The following is an 11637-nucleotide window of genomic DNA, read 5'->3' on the forward strand; positions in this document are numbered from 1 at the left end:
CCAGCGTCTTCAGGTCGGCGCGCAATGCGCCGACCTCGCCGTTTCCGCCGCCGTGCGGAAACGGCCTATGTGTTTTTCCTCTCTTTGTTCATACTATCTTATAGGAGCTAGCTTTCTTCACCCTCACTGGGCCTGTTAACAGCTCAGGCCAGATTGTTTTGAAATGTAGAAGATGGTTATAGGCTTTTCATCTTTGCTTTTCCTTGATATGGAAATTCCTGGGTTAGCAGGAAGCAGGATATCACAACATGTTCTAAGATTTCATCAACTGCTGAAATTTAACAGTTTGACCTGTTAAGTTGATTTATAAAAGGGTGACCATCTCTTGACACATATGTTCTTAGAAGTAACTGAAAACAAGCAGCTGAAGTAGTTAATCTTCCAGAGAATAAAGGGAGGGGGCTAGGCGCCATCATCCTCTTGCTGGTCACTACTGTAACATGCTTGATGCATATCTCTGAATGGCCAACAAAATGCAGCTAGATGGGTTAGGTGAGCCAGCCACACTGCCACAAGGTTTAAAAAATGTTTTGGAATTTTTTTTTGTTTTCTGCATTTTGCTTTGAGTGTGCTTTGGTTGAAAAGTGAGAGAAAAATCTTATTAAACAAATAAGATGGGAATTTTTTTTTTAAAAAAAACCTTTTCAATTTCACTAGCCAGTTGACTTTACGCTGATTTGTTACACTCACGCTGCATACAAACTGAAGTGCTTCTGAGATTCTCAGATCTTCCTGTTTTTTTTGTTTTGACAGAGAAAGAGCTTAAATGATTGCTTCTGTGAGGATGAACTGAGCACTTCTTCCAGTTCCGCTGAAAAATCAGATGGAGACTGCAAAGAAGGGTGAGTGATTTCTGTTCTATCTGTCATCTTTCAACATGTTGGTTCATCTGCATAACATAGTTGTGGTATCAACATGGCCTAGTTAGTGTTGTAGTAAAATCCAGTTTCAAGGGGCATCATGCATATGAAGTTTTTCCCCCTGAAGTTTCATATACATCTGTGTTGTTGAACAGTAGGAATTGTGGAGGCCCTGAGGCTGCCATATCGAAATATTGACATATAACTCCTGCTTCAGTGTTTTATGATTATGAACCTGCCCTTACTAGCGCCAAGTAACCAATACAGCGGAAAAATACACTTCTGGTACTGCTAAGGGCAGCAAGAAGTGACTTGTAGATCAAATGGTCACTTTACAAAAGGGTTTTTTGTTCTTGAATTTTTGGGCTTTGTTTATGGAAGTGGACATTATAAAGATTGCCCACATACTTCGTTACTGAAAGTGCTAACCAAATACTATCAAAAATGATGGCAGTCTACTGGCTGCTGTTCTTGTAGATCTAGTTAAACTCTCTTCCCCAATTTCGTAACACAGACACTATAATATTGGTTTTTATTAGTTACCCCAATCAGAATGTTGATTAATCTTCTTCAGTATGAGACATATACAGTGGAACCTCGGTTTCACTGGGCCTTCCGCCTTCATTGAGCTGGCTTTCTTTTTTTTTTCATGGTGCAATTTGTTCTCGTTTCATCGATTTGCAGTAAGGTGCAGGGGTTTGTGGAGAAAAATCACCTGGACAAAGCTGTTGCAGGCCGTGTCTGCAACTTGTTTAATGACAGTGTCTTGCCCCATTTCAGACAAAGAGGTGTCAGAAACAGACCTCTTTGGACAGCTTTCTGGTGCGACATTGGTCCACTGGCTCTGAAGCTGGTCCTAGTGTTATTGTTTGTTACTGTTTTCAGCATTAAACACTATGTTTATTCACCAAAAAATGTGTTTTTGGTATGTTTTTTGGAGTACCTAGAACGGATTAATTGGATTTATATTGATTTCTATGGAAAAGTTTGCCTCAGTTTTCATCGGTTTCAGTTTTCATCTATTCTTTTCAGACAAATGACCACCTAAACGGTTCCACTGTATGTACTATCCTTATAAAATAGTGCCTTTATGCGTTTAACATCAGCACCATATATACTTGCATATAAGTCAAATTTTTCAGCACATTTTTTGTGCTGAAAAAGCCCCCCTCGACTTATACGCAAGTCAGTGTATTTTTAAAAATATTTTAGGTTTTTACTTTGTAGGCCACCAGGGGGCGCAGTTTTTAGGCTAGTGGCACCAAAATTTCAGGGATTTTTCAAGAGACTCTCCTGATGATACCACCCACGTTTGGTAAAGTTTGGTTCAGGGGGTCAAAAGTTATGGACCCCCAAAGGGGTGCCCCATCCCCCATTGTTTCCAATGGGAGCTAATAACAGATGGGGCTACATTTTGAGGGTCAATAACTTTGGACCCCTTCAACCACCCTTCACCAAACCTGGGTAGTATCATCAAGATGATCTCTTGCTGATACCAGCCAGGTTTGGTGATGTTTGATTCAGGGGGTCCAAAGTTATGGACCCCCAAAGTGGGTGTTCCCATCCCCCATTGTTTCCAATGGGAGCTAATAGTAGATGGGGCTACATTTTGAGGGTCCGTAACTTTGGACCCCCTGAACCAAACTTCACCAAACCTGGGTGGTATCATCAGGAGGGTCTCCTAAAGATACTCTGAAATGTTGGTACTGCTAACTTAACCATTCCTCCCCTAACCAAAAATCCAGTTTTGAAGGATTTTAACTCTTGTGTTCTAGCTTGGTTGCTGGTTGAGCTAAGGTTTTTGTACTTTTAAAGTTATTGTTGAGACCATATTGTTTTTGTTGACCCTCTTTTCCACTTACAGAGCTAGTTTACTGTTTTTCTTTGAAATAAATATTCAAAAACATTTAACCTACTGATGCCTCAATGTAATTTTATTGGCATCTATTTTTATTTTTGAAATTTACCAGTGGCTCCTGCATTTCCCACCCTCGACTTATACGCGAGTCAATAAGTTTTCCCAGTTTTTTGTGGTAAAATTAGGTGCCTCGACTTATATGCGGGTCGACTTACACACGAATATATATGGTACTTCTTTTTGTAATACAAAATTTACTCAAATTTAAGTAAATTGTTAAAAGAAAAGGGACACGGCTTTAGTTATTTAGCCTTTAAACAGACGTATTCTATGTTTCCTTGCGGCACCACAACAAGAAGCAGTCCTAATGGATGGCCCCCCCCCCCCCCCCCACACACACATATGCTGGGCTTTGGTCAAACTGCATCCCTACCTTCCAAATATTTTGCATATGCTGCAGATACTGGATATTTGGAAACATACAGCTCTGTCTACTAAATTGTCCACAGCTCAGTGTTTCATTTACACTTTTGTAAACCATGGAAGCTAGGATTTAATTATGCAGGCTCTTTATTCCTTTTGCAGAAAAACAAATGAGATGAATGAATTGGTACAGTTGATGACCCGAACACTGAACATGGACAATAAAGAAAATGGTGAACGGTCTGCAGTACCTGTTCCTGAATCACAGTCCAAGCTTAATAGAAAATACAGAGACACCCTGATTTTACATGGAAAAGCACCAGAAGAACCAGATGAATTGCAGTTTCAAGAGCTTTCTTCAGGTCTGTATCATTCTTTACATAGTATTGTGGCTCCAGCAGTGAAGGGACAAAGAGATGACTCTGCACACCTACCACAGCAAACACATAAAAACCAACAATCTTCTGGAATTGAAAATGGCCACAACTTTATTGATACAGCAGCTTATTGGGCCTTGGCACAGCATGGGGTCAACTCACCTACTGGCTGATGTATTCTACCCTGCCCCAAACTGTCTGCTGGATAGAGGGAAATCCTTTGCGATGGCAAATGGTAGGATTCCGCATGGGCTATCTGCCACTGCGTGGTTTCCCCTTGAAGCCACTGCGTGGTTTCCCCTTGCCACTTGAAGCGAGGGTGCCTTGACAACTCCTGAACTGGGCATGTCCCCTGTTACCCCTCACCCCAAATCCTTGAATGTGATCACCAAAAGCAAGGGAAATAGGCATGCAGGCCATTTCCCCACCAAAATGGATTTGCCCCCAAGCTGTTACCATCCAGTAAAGCTGGGACAAGACAAGAGAGAAAGCAAACGTGGAACATACTACATACTCAATTTAACAACCCAGAACCCCCCTGCAAGAAAGTGTGGGATAGGCAGGAAAAACCATGCAGCTGACTAAGGATCAGGCAGCATGACAGGATTGATATTTGAGCTGGGCAAACTGGCCCAGACTCCAACCCCCAGGCAGACCAAGATGAGCCCGACTAGTTCAAGGACAGAAGATTGCAGGGTGCTGAGGAGGCAGGAATACCTCGTATGTGTCCAGAAGCTTCCTTGGCTGTTACCCAGCCATGCTGCCGGCACGAGTGAGACCATCCTATGTTGCCCTCCTTTTCGCCCCCAGGTAAGTCTGCAGCCCACCACTTTTTAAAGGCTTTCACGGCTGGAATTAACTGGCTGTTGTTGATTTCTGGGCTGTGTGGCCAAAATCTGTCAGTTCCTATTTGTGACCTTCTGTGCAGAACCGATAGGTCTGTGCTTGTGCAGGCTAGTCACAACAGAAGACTTGTCAGCTTGAGTGAAGATCTTCTTGGAATTCTCCTAAGTGATGATGCCTGCCTATTTAAGCTCTCCCAAAGCCTTGGTAAACAGGCAGGCCTTGGAGCATCTCCTGAAAACCTCCAAGGAGGGTCCCCCATCACCTCTTTAGAAAGCCCTTTTCACAGAGCTGGAGCTACAATGGAAGAGGCCTGAGCGCTAGTGAATGTCAGAGGGGCCATCCTAAGTGGTGGGATAGCCAAGAGATGGGACATATGGAGGGACATAGCGAGGGAAATGGTCCAACTGTGTGGGCCCCAGGTTGTGAAGGGATGGGCAATATATGGCTAGCCTGACAGTAGTTGGGATGCTGCATTCTGGCTGAGTTATAGTTTCTGGGTTTTCTTCAAGGGCAGCCTCATGCAGATGCATTGCAGTAATCAAGCCATAAGGTTACAGAAGCGTGGATGCTCATGGCCAGATCAGCCACGTCAAGGTAATGACAGTTGGCAAATTAGATGCAGCTGACAGAAGGTGCATCTGGTCACCATGCAAACCTGCTTTTCAGACAGCAAGGCACAGTAGTGTTTAGCCACAATTTGGTGCTTGGGGCTTGCTTCAGGCACCATGCCCAGCCCCTGGCTGAACTCCCCCCACCCCTGCCAAACCCCTGCTGAACCCCCCCTGGCACATCACTGTCCCTGCAAAAGGAAACCAACAAACCTTTTCCGAGTTGCGCTGTCCAGCTGGCTGCTTCCTAGGGGTAGGGCTGCGGGAAGAGAGGGCAGTGGATGCGGACCCTACACCTGGCCCGGTGGTCACATGATTGGAGCCACAGTAGCATCAGCCAAGCTGGGTTGGACCAGGCCAAGCAAAGGAGCCTCCGGAGCAGCTGAGCGGGGTGATGGAGGTACATAGTGGCAGCACTCCTGGGGGCTAGTCAGGGGGCTGCTGCCACCGCTTAGAGTTGGGGGGGGGCAGGGGAAGTTCGGCGGGGGGGGGAGAGAGAGGGGAAGGGGCCAAAATGCACACCCCACATTACCCAGGCGAATAGTGCTTGGATCAAATGAGCCCCCTTTCCCCGATATACCACTGGCAAAGGCGGAGTCCAAGAGTACTGTCAAGTTCTTAATCTGCTCTGAAAAAAACACTGTTACTCCATCTAGGTCAAGTGGATCCAGCTCCTCTAGAATATTAGCCTCCCCAGCCAATGACAAAGCCTAATAGTCTGGAAAGGTTGATGTGAACTAGAAAGGAGATGAATTTGAAAAACAGGGAAAAGCATAATCATGATTTACCTTCTGCTTATCTGCTAGAATGCAAAATAGATTTGTGTTTATGGTTTTAGATATTCCATCTGGTCCTGAGAAAATCAGGAGACTGGTTGAAATCTTAAGGGCAGATGTAGTTCAAGGACTTGGAATGAAGCTTCTGGAAAAGGTGTTTGATGTTATGGAGGAGGAGGATGAACAGAAAAGAGAGGCGAGTTGTTCTTCACACTTGAACTTGAAAGCTTTCACTTCTTTTCCACACTTTTAAAATGCAGAGTTATCAGAAAGAAAAGCAGTGTTATGTTTGATGTTGTAGTTGGTTTGCTTTCCAAGCAGCTAGCTATAGAAATTTTTTCCCCCCCCCCCCCCCCCAATACTGTGAAAAACAGGTACAGGTGAGGATTTTTAAAAATGTGCTGCTTTAGTTAAGAAAAAGCTGATTACATTGAAATCAACAGGATGTTAGCTGAAAATAAATTTAATCCCATTAATTTTAATTGCAGCTAGCCTTCCTTGAATGAGGAAGTGGTGCCATGGATAAATTTTGCATTAGCTTTCACTTTTTGGTACTTTGAACAAGTGCTTGTGTTCTAAATCAGTTGAGAAAGTTGCCACAATCCAACAGTTAAATGTGTCTAAGCCCTTCAAAATAAATGGGTTTAAATAAACTTAACTCTGTTGGATTGCTGCAGGTTATTTCAGTGTCAAGCATTCACTGACTGCTGTCCTTTTTCCATTAATGCAACTTTTCCCAGCGATAACTGTAGTGTGCTATACCCAGCTGAATTCAATACCTGAGACTGCCTAAACTGTCTGAAATCAGTGAGCTTGGGTTACCTTATTCTGCCTAAATTGTATCCTAGATAGTTCACTGGTAGCCTTCATGTTTGGAATTAAAGTAGTTTTTTTAAACAATTTCTGAACAGGTATATTTGCAGGAGCTGATGGGAGAAAAGTACCCCTCTTACAGCATGAAGGCCCACCACTTGAAGTTCTTAGAAGACAATGTAAAGCTTTGACTGATACGTCCATAAACCACTTCTTCCTGAAGGAAATTACCAAACTTGATTCAACAGTTCTTTGAGGTTCATCAGATTTGCATTTCTCTGTATAGTCTAAGCTGTCGGATTCTCTTTATCAGTTGTACAGCTGCCTGATTTCGCTCATTATAATAACATTTACATAAAGCCTAATGGTAGAAATGTTTGGCACACCTAATCTCAATGTTCTGTCATCACAAATGGCACTTGCATGAAAGACTATGGGATTGGAAGCAGAGCACAATACTCTGTCCTCCATGTAAACGTTATAATGTGATGAGGAAAATGAGAAGGGTGAGAAATAATTCAGCATCTGAATCCTGTTCTGTTTTATTTTAGATTACAAATGACCAATGTGTAGGTAGGTGCCTTGAATGTGTTGAAATGATGTATGTTTGTTTTTTAAAGTAATGAAGTTAACTTTTTGTAAATACATTCTTGGGTCTTCAAATATTTCTTTTTTTGAAGGAATAAAGTCACACAATTGTTTTATATTTTTTTACCCAATGTAATCTTTTGTTATAAAATATTCAGGCTGTAGCTGCCTTCCACTTACTGATACAGAATGACATTCCAATACTTTCCTTTAATTCTACTAAAAACCATTTTTTTCACTGCCACAGGGAAGAACTTTTACCAGCTTCCTCTCAGCCTGCACCTTTCCCTCTCATTGCCCCCAGTGCTATTCCTGTGAGTCACCTGACTGCTAGGAATAGAATCATGGAGTTGGAAGAGATCCTGAGGGCCATCCAGTCCAACCAGAAACATCCAGAAACATACAATCAAAGCACTCTTGATAGATGGTAATCCAGCCTCTGTTTAAAAACATCCAAAGAAGGAGACTCCGCCACCCTCTGTACAAGTGTTTCTCTCACTGAGTCCTGCTTAGAATTTAAGCCACTAAGTAGGATTGCAGTATTGATAAGAACACATTCTGGCATGAAAATGTCTCAAAAGACTTTTTTTGTTTTGGCTTGAAAATATTAAGTGATTTTTGCTGGCCACTATGATCTGAAGGTTAAGAAGAACTTGTGAACCTGTTTTACACCCTAATAATTTACGCTACTTGATTTTCTCAAGTCAGTGAGAACCACACACAAAACCACGCTGTTAGCAAGCTTCTAATTGATCCAATTTGTAGTAGTGACACAGGAGCCACCCGTGGATCTTCTGAGCACTGTTAACCAGTGCCCATGCTTCAGGACTGTGGCTAACAGGCAGTTTCCACCTTGAATCTGCTAAAGAATGGATTAGCTGTAAGACTCCTTGAAGTAAAGACATCATGCTAAGTAATGATTGATTAATTTATTAATGGTCATTCTAAGTGTGGTTCTTTGTGGGCCAGTGACTGAGAACCACAGAAGTTTTCTGTAATTACAGTAGAGGTCATCCTGTGGAAATGAAATAAAGACTAAAGACAATTGTTTACACTAAAAGGGATGTAGCACAACAAGACTCTCCTGGAATCTAGACCAGGGGTATCAAACTTGCGGCCCAGCAGCCAGATCCAGCCCCTGAAGGCACTCATCAGGCCTGCAAGCCAGCCAATGCACTCCCCCCACCCCCACAGCTGATCTCGCCTGGTGAGCCCACTGAGCTCTCCAGGCCAGATCAGGAGGGGTGTGTGAGTGTGTCTCAGCTGACTCATGTGCTTGATAAACCACCCTACTCTATTGCAGGTTTGCCAGTCCAGCCACACACCATCCAGTGCCATTGCAGGACCAGCTGACGCAACCACCCCCTCCTACAGAGCCCAGCCTGACCAAGTCACATTTATGACATATTTGCTTCTTGTAAGAAATGAGTTTGACACTACTGAGTTAGACATTTAAGATCCAGTTTATCTTTTTTACTTCTAAAACTTGGTGACACAAGTGTTGAAAGGCTGAAGAAAAAAAATCAAGGTGACTTTTGAATAAATTCATGAGTATTCTAAACAATGGCATGTCCATACAATTTTGGAATTCACTGCTTCAAAATGTTGTAATAGCCTCAAATATTTTTCTTGTCTCTCTTCATAGCTTTCTAACTTAACTGGCTGTAGAATATTCATGTTGAAAAGCAGCACACAGGATACAGCAGTAATAGCAGGGTACAGCTTCCACCACCAGGCCTACTTGTAATAATTTCCAGGGCATCAGGCTGGCTATAGCTGAATAAGATGTTGTGCTACAGGAACGTATGGTATGATCCAGACCCAAGCAGACATATGTATCAAGTGCTACCAATTTAGTAGCCTTTATTATTCCTAGATGGTTCAAATGTGTTCTCATCTTTTTAAGCTGTCCTTAACATTTTTTTAGTTTTGAAAATAATTTTTAAAAAATATCTTTTAGAAAAACTTGTTCCAAAAATGACAGAATAAGGCCCACTGTACTGATTGTTTTGTTACCACACATCCAGACTGAAAAATAAATGAAGCTTCAAGTGCAATAGCTTTCCATTACTGAAGTAACTCTCTCAGAAATAGGACAGTAGCAGAAAGACAGATTAAGTCATGAAAGAGAAGGTAAAGGAGAAAACAAATCTTTGAGAGAACTTGTGGCATGACTGGTTCTGGGTATGGGCAGATTGCCACATCAAAATATATAAACAGATTGTCATATAAACTATATGTGACTATATTTCATTCTTACAAGGTAAAGTGAAAGCCTAAAACTGCTCCCAGGTCATGATTAGGATGAAAACGATGAATAAATTTTACAGATCTTCATACAGAGACAGCTTCCCGTGTAACAATAGAGACATTGCACAGGCACATTAAAACATCTCAAATGAATGTCTGAGCCTAGTAAACTTAGTTTCTCATTTACACAGGGCAGCACTGGATAAATCTCATTTTTAAGCCATGTATGAACACCCAAATTTGAAATGCTGTCAAATATTTTAAAAAATCACATAGGACTGCAAAGCGAGTAATCAACTTCAAAACAAATTTAATGTTCAACATTTATACAGAATAGTTTCAGTTTTTAGGGTGCCTTTTTACTTTTCTGTCTGCTGGCTTCTTATCATCTGTTGCAGATTCCTGGACAGGTAACCACTTCAGAGGATTGCGACGGTACATGGGCCACGGAGGGAGTGTTAGCTGCGGACGACAACATTTTAAAAAATCTAGATCAGACTTGCTGCCTAGCTTTATGAAACCTTGCCTTTTGTTTAAATTTCAGAAATTTATAGGGAAGGTTGTTAAATAGCAAGTCAATCTTCAAAAAAAAAACCTTCAGAGCGATCTATATTTCAAATAAGGCAAGGTAAGAATTAAGAGCACACTCAAAAGTGGGTCAAAACTTTCTTGCAGGTAAACTGTGCAGCCTGGATGAAGAGCAATGATAGCTGGGGGAGGAGGCCATTGGATAATTTGTGTTTATGCTTTAGCATAATGTACAAAATGGCCAAGAAATACAAGTTTTCTGTGATGTGTTACACTATATGTTCAGCTTGGATAGTGCAAGTGTATGTTGTAGCTGTGTCCTATCACAGCATTCTTTGGACTTCAGCAACTCAGGTACATTTTAAAAATTTTCCCTGCTATCATAAAGTCAAATTCTTACCAGGCATGACAAAGCAAATCCAGCCATTACTATGTAAACTGTCCAGCCAAACTGTTCAGTGATGTATCCATAAATGAAACCAATTACCTATAAAAAATTGAAATAAGTTAAAAGATATCTGTTTATATAAAACGAACAGCAAAATAGCTATTTGTGTTGGGAAAAGAGCAAAGTTATACAGCTGGGCTTTTATCCTTAAGAATTCACTATATATAGTATATAAAACATCAATGAGGCAGATAGCTAGACATCTATAAACAAATCATAAAGAAAAAAACGCAATTGAGCTGCAGAGATATTACCTATCAACGGAAAACAACACAAATAAACAAGCTTCTAGGTTTACTGGTGGCATCTAAGATTTCTGTGTTTTCAATCAAATACTAACTCGGCCTGACAACATGCTGGATCTTGCTTTTAATATACACAGACAGCATTTAGGAAGGTATACTTACAGCAGACACAAGGATGATTCCCTGGAAAATCTGTTCTGCTAATTTTTGGCCTTTGTAATCCTGTGGAAAGATAAAGATTTGATTTTCCCAACTCTTGTGGCTTTTGGAGTGCTGGCATTCCAACCAAAAAAAAAGGCCTTAGAAGGGATCAGGAAATACCTTATTCACAGATGTGATGACTAGCTTCCCTCTCATAACTTGAGATCTCTTTAAAAAATATTTTGATAGGTGGCATATGAGATGGTAGTAGCAAGAAGGAAGGGGGAGAGACTGAAGGTGACTCGCAGAGCCTACGCTAGGGATCCCCAACCTTTTGAGCCTGTGGGTACATTTGTAATTCTGGCCGCCGCCGCAAAATGGCTGCCACAGAAGGGAGAACCAGCTGCAAAATGGCTGCCACAGCTTAACTTCAGTAATACAATGCAAATACTTATGTTGTAGTGGCAGCTGCTGGCAAAGCAACCTTTTAAACAATTTGCACAGCAAATCAAATCTCCAGCAGTCAATCAGAAGCCTTGCTGACCGCTTTTTAAAAACCTTTGGTGGGCACCAGAAAATGTATCAGCAGGCACCATGGCACCACATTGGGTGCCTCTGTACTACATCATGCTGTTGGAGCTCAGATTTTAGTGCCAGTGCTTGCACCGACCCACAGCCTTGTCACACAATGTCTTTTTCGTATCTGCTGATAGTAGAGATGTAATAATGTTGCTTTTGTGGTCAACCAGCTCTAGATGCAAACCTTCTCACGGTAAATTTGGCAAGTACTTTTGCCTAGCAAGAAATAGCTAGATCAGGGGTAGGGAACCTGCGGCTCTCCAGATGTTCAGGAACTATAATTCCCATCAGCCCCTT

The 11637-nt window shown here is 41.8% G+C and overlaps 2 protein-coding genes across 2 annotated transcripts; one reads left to right on the top strand and one right to left on the bottom strand.

Moving 5' to 3' along the window:
• The first annotated feature begins 725 nt into the window (after positions 1-725).
• Positions 726-7265, top strand: LOC125424795 (serine/threonine-protein kinase Nek4-like). Its single transcript, XM_048482224.1, has 4 exons — positions 726-842; positions 3304-3503; positions 5811-5944; positions 6660-7265. Exons 2-4 carry the CDS (start codon positions 3317-3319, stop codon positions 6750-6752), a joined length of 414 nt encoding a protein of 137 aa, XP_048338181.1. The 5' UTR covers positions 726-842; positions 3304-3316; the 3' UTR covers positions 6753-7265.
• Positions 7266-9692: 2427 nt separating this feature from the next.
• On the bottom strand, positions 9693-10893 carry SPCS1 (signal peptidase complex subunit 1; the record flags this gene model as incomplete). Its single annotated transcript, XM_048482223.1, has 3 exons — positions 9693-9861; positions 10328-10414; positions 10783-10893. Coding segments are annotated over 3 exons (321 nt in total), but the record flags the coding sequence as incomplete, so codon positions are not given.
• Between the last annotated feature and the right edge of the window lie 744 nt (positions 10894-11637).

Source organism: Sphaerodactylus townsendi, unplaced genomic scaffold (assembly GCF_021028975.2).
Source record: "Sphaerodactylus townsendi isolate TG3544 unplaced genomic scaffold, MPM_Stown_v2.3 scaffold_1014, whole genome shotgun sequence".
NCBI classification, from domain to species: Eukaryota; Metazoa; Chordata; class Lepidosauria; order Squamata; family Sphaerodactylidae; genus Sphaerodactylus; species Sphaerodactylus townsendi.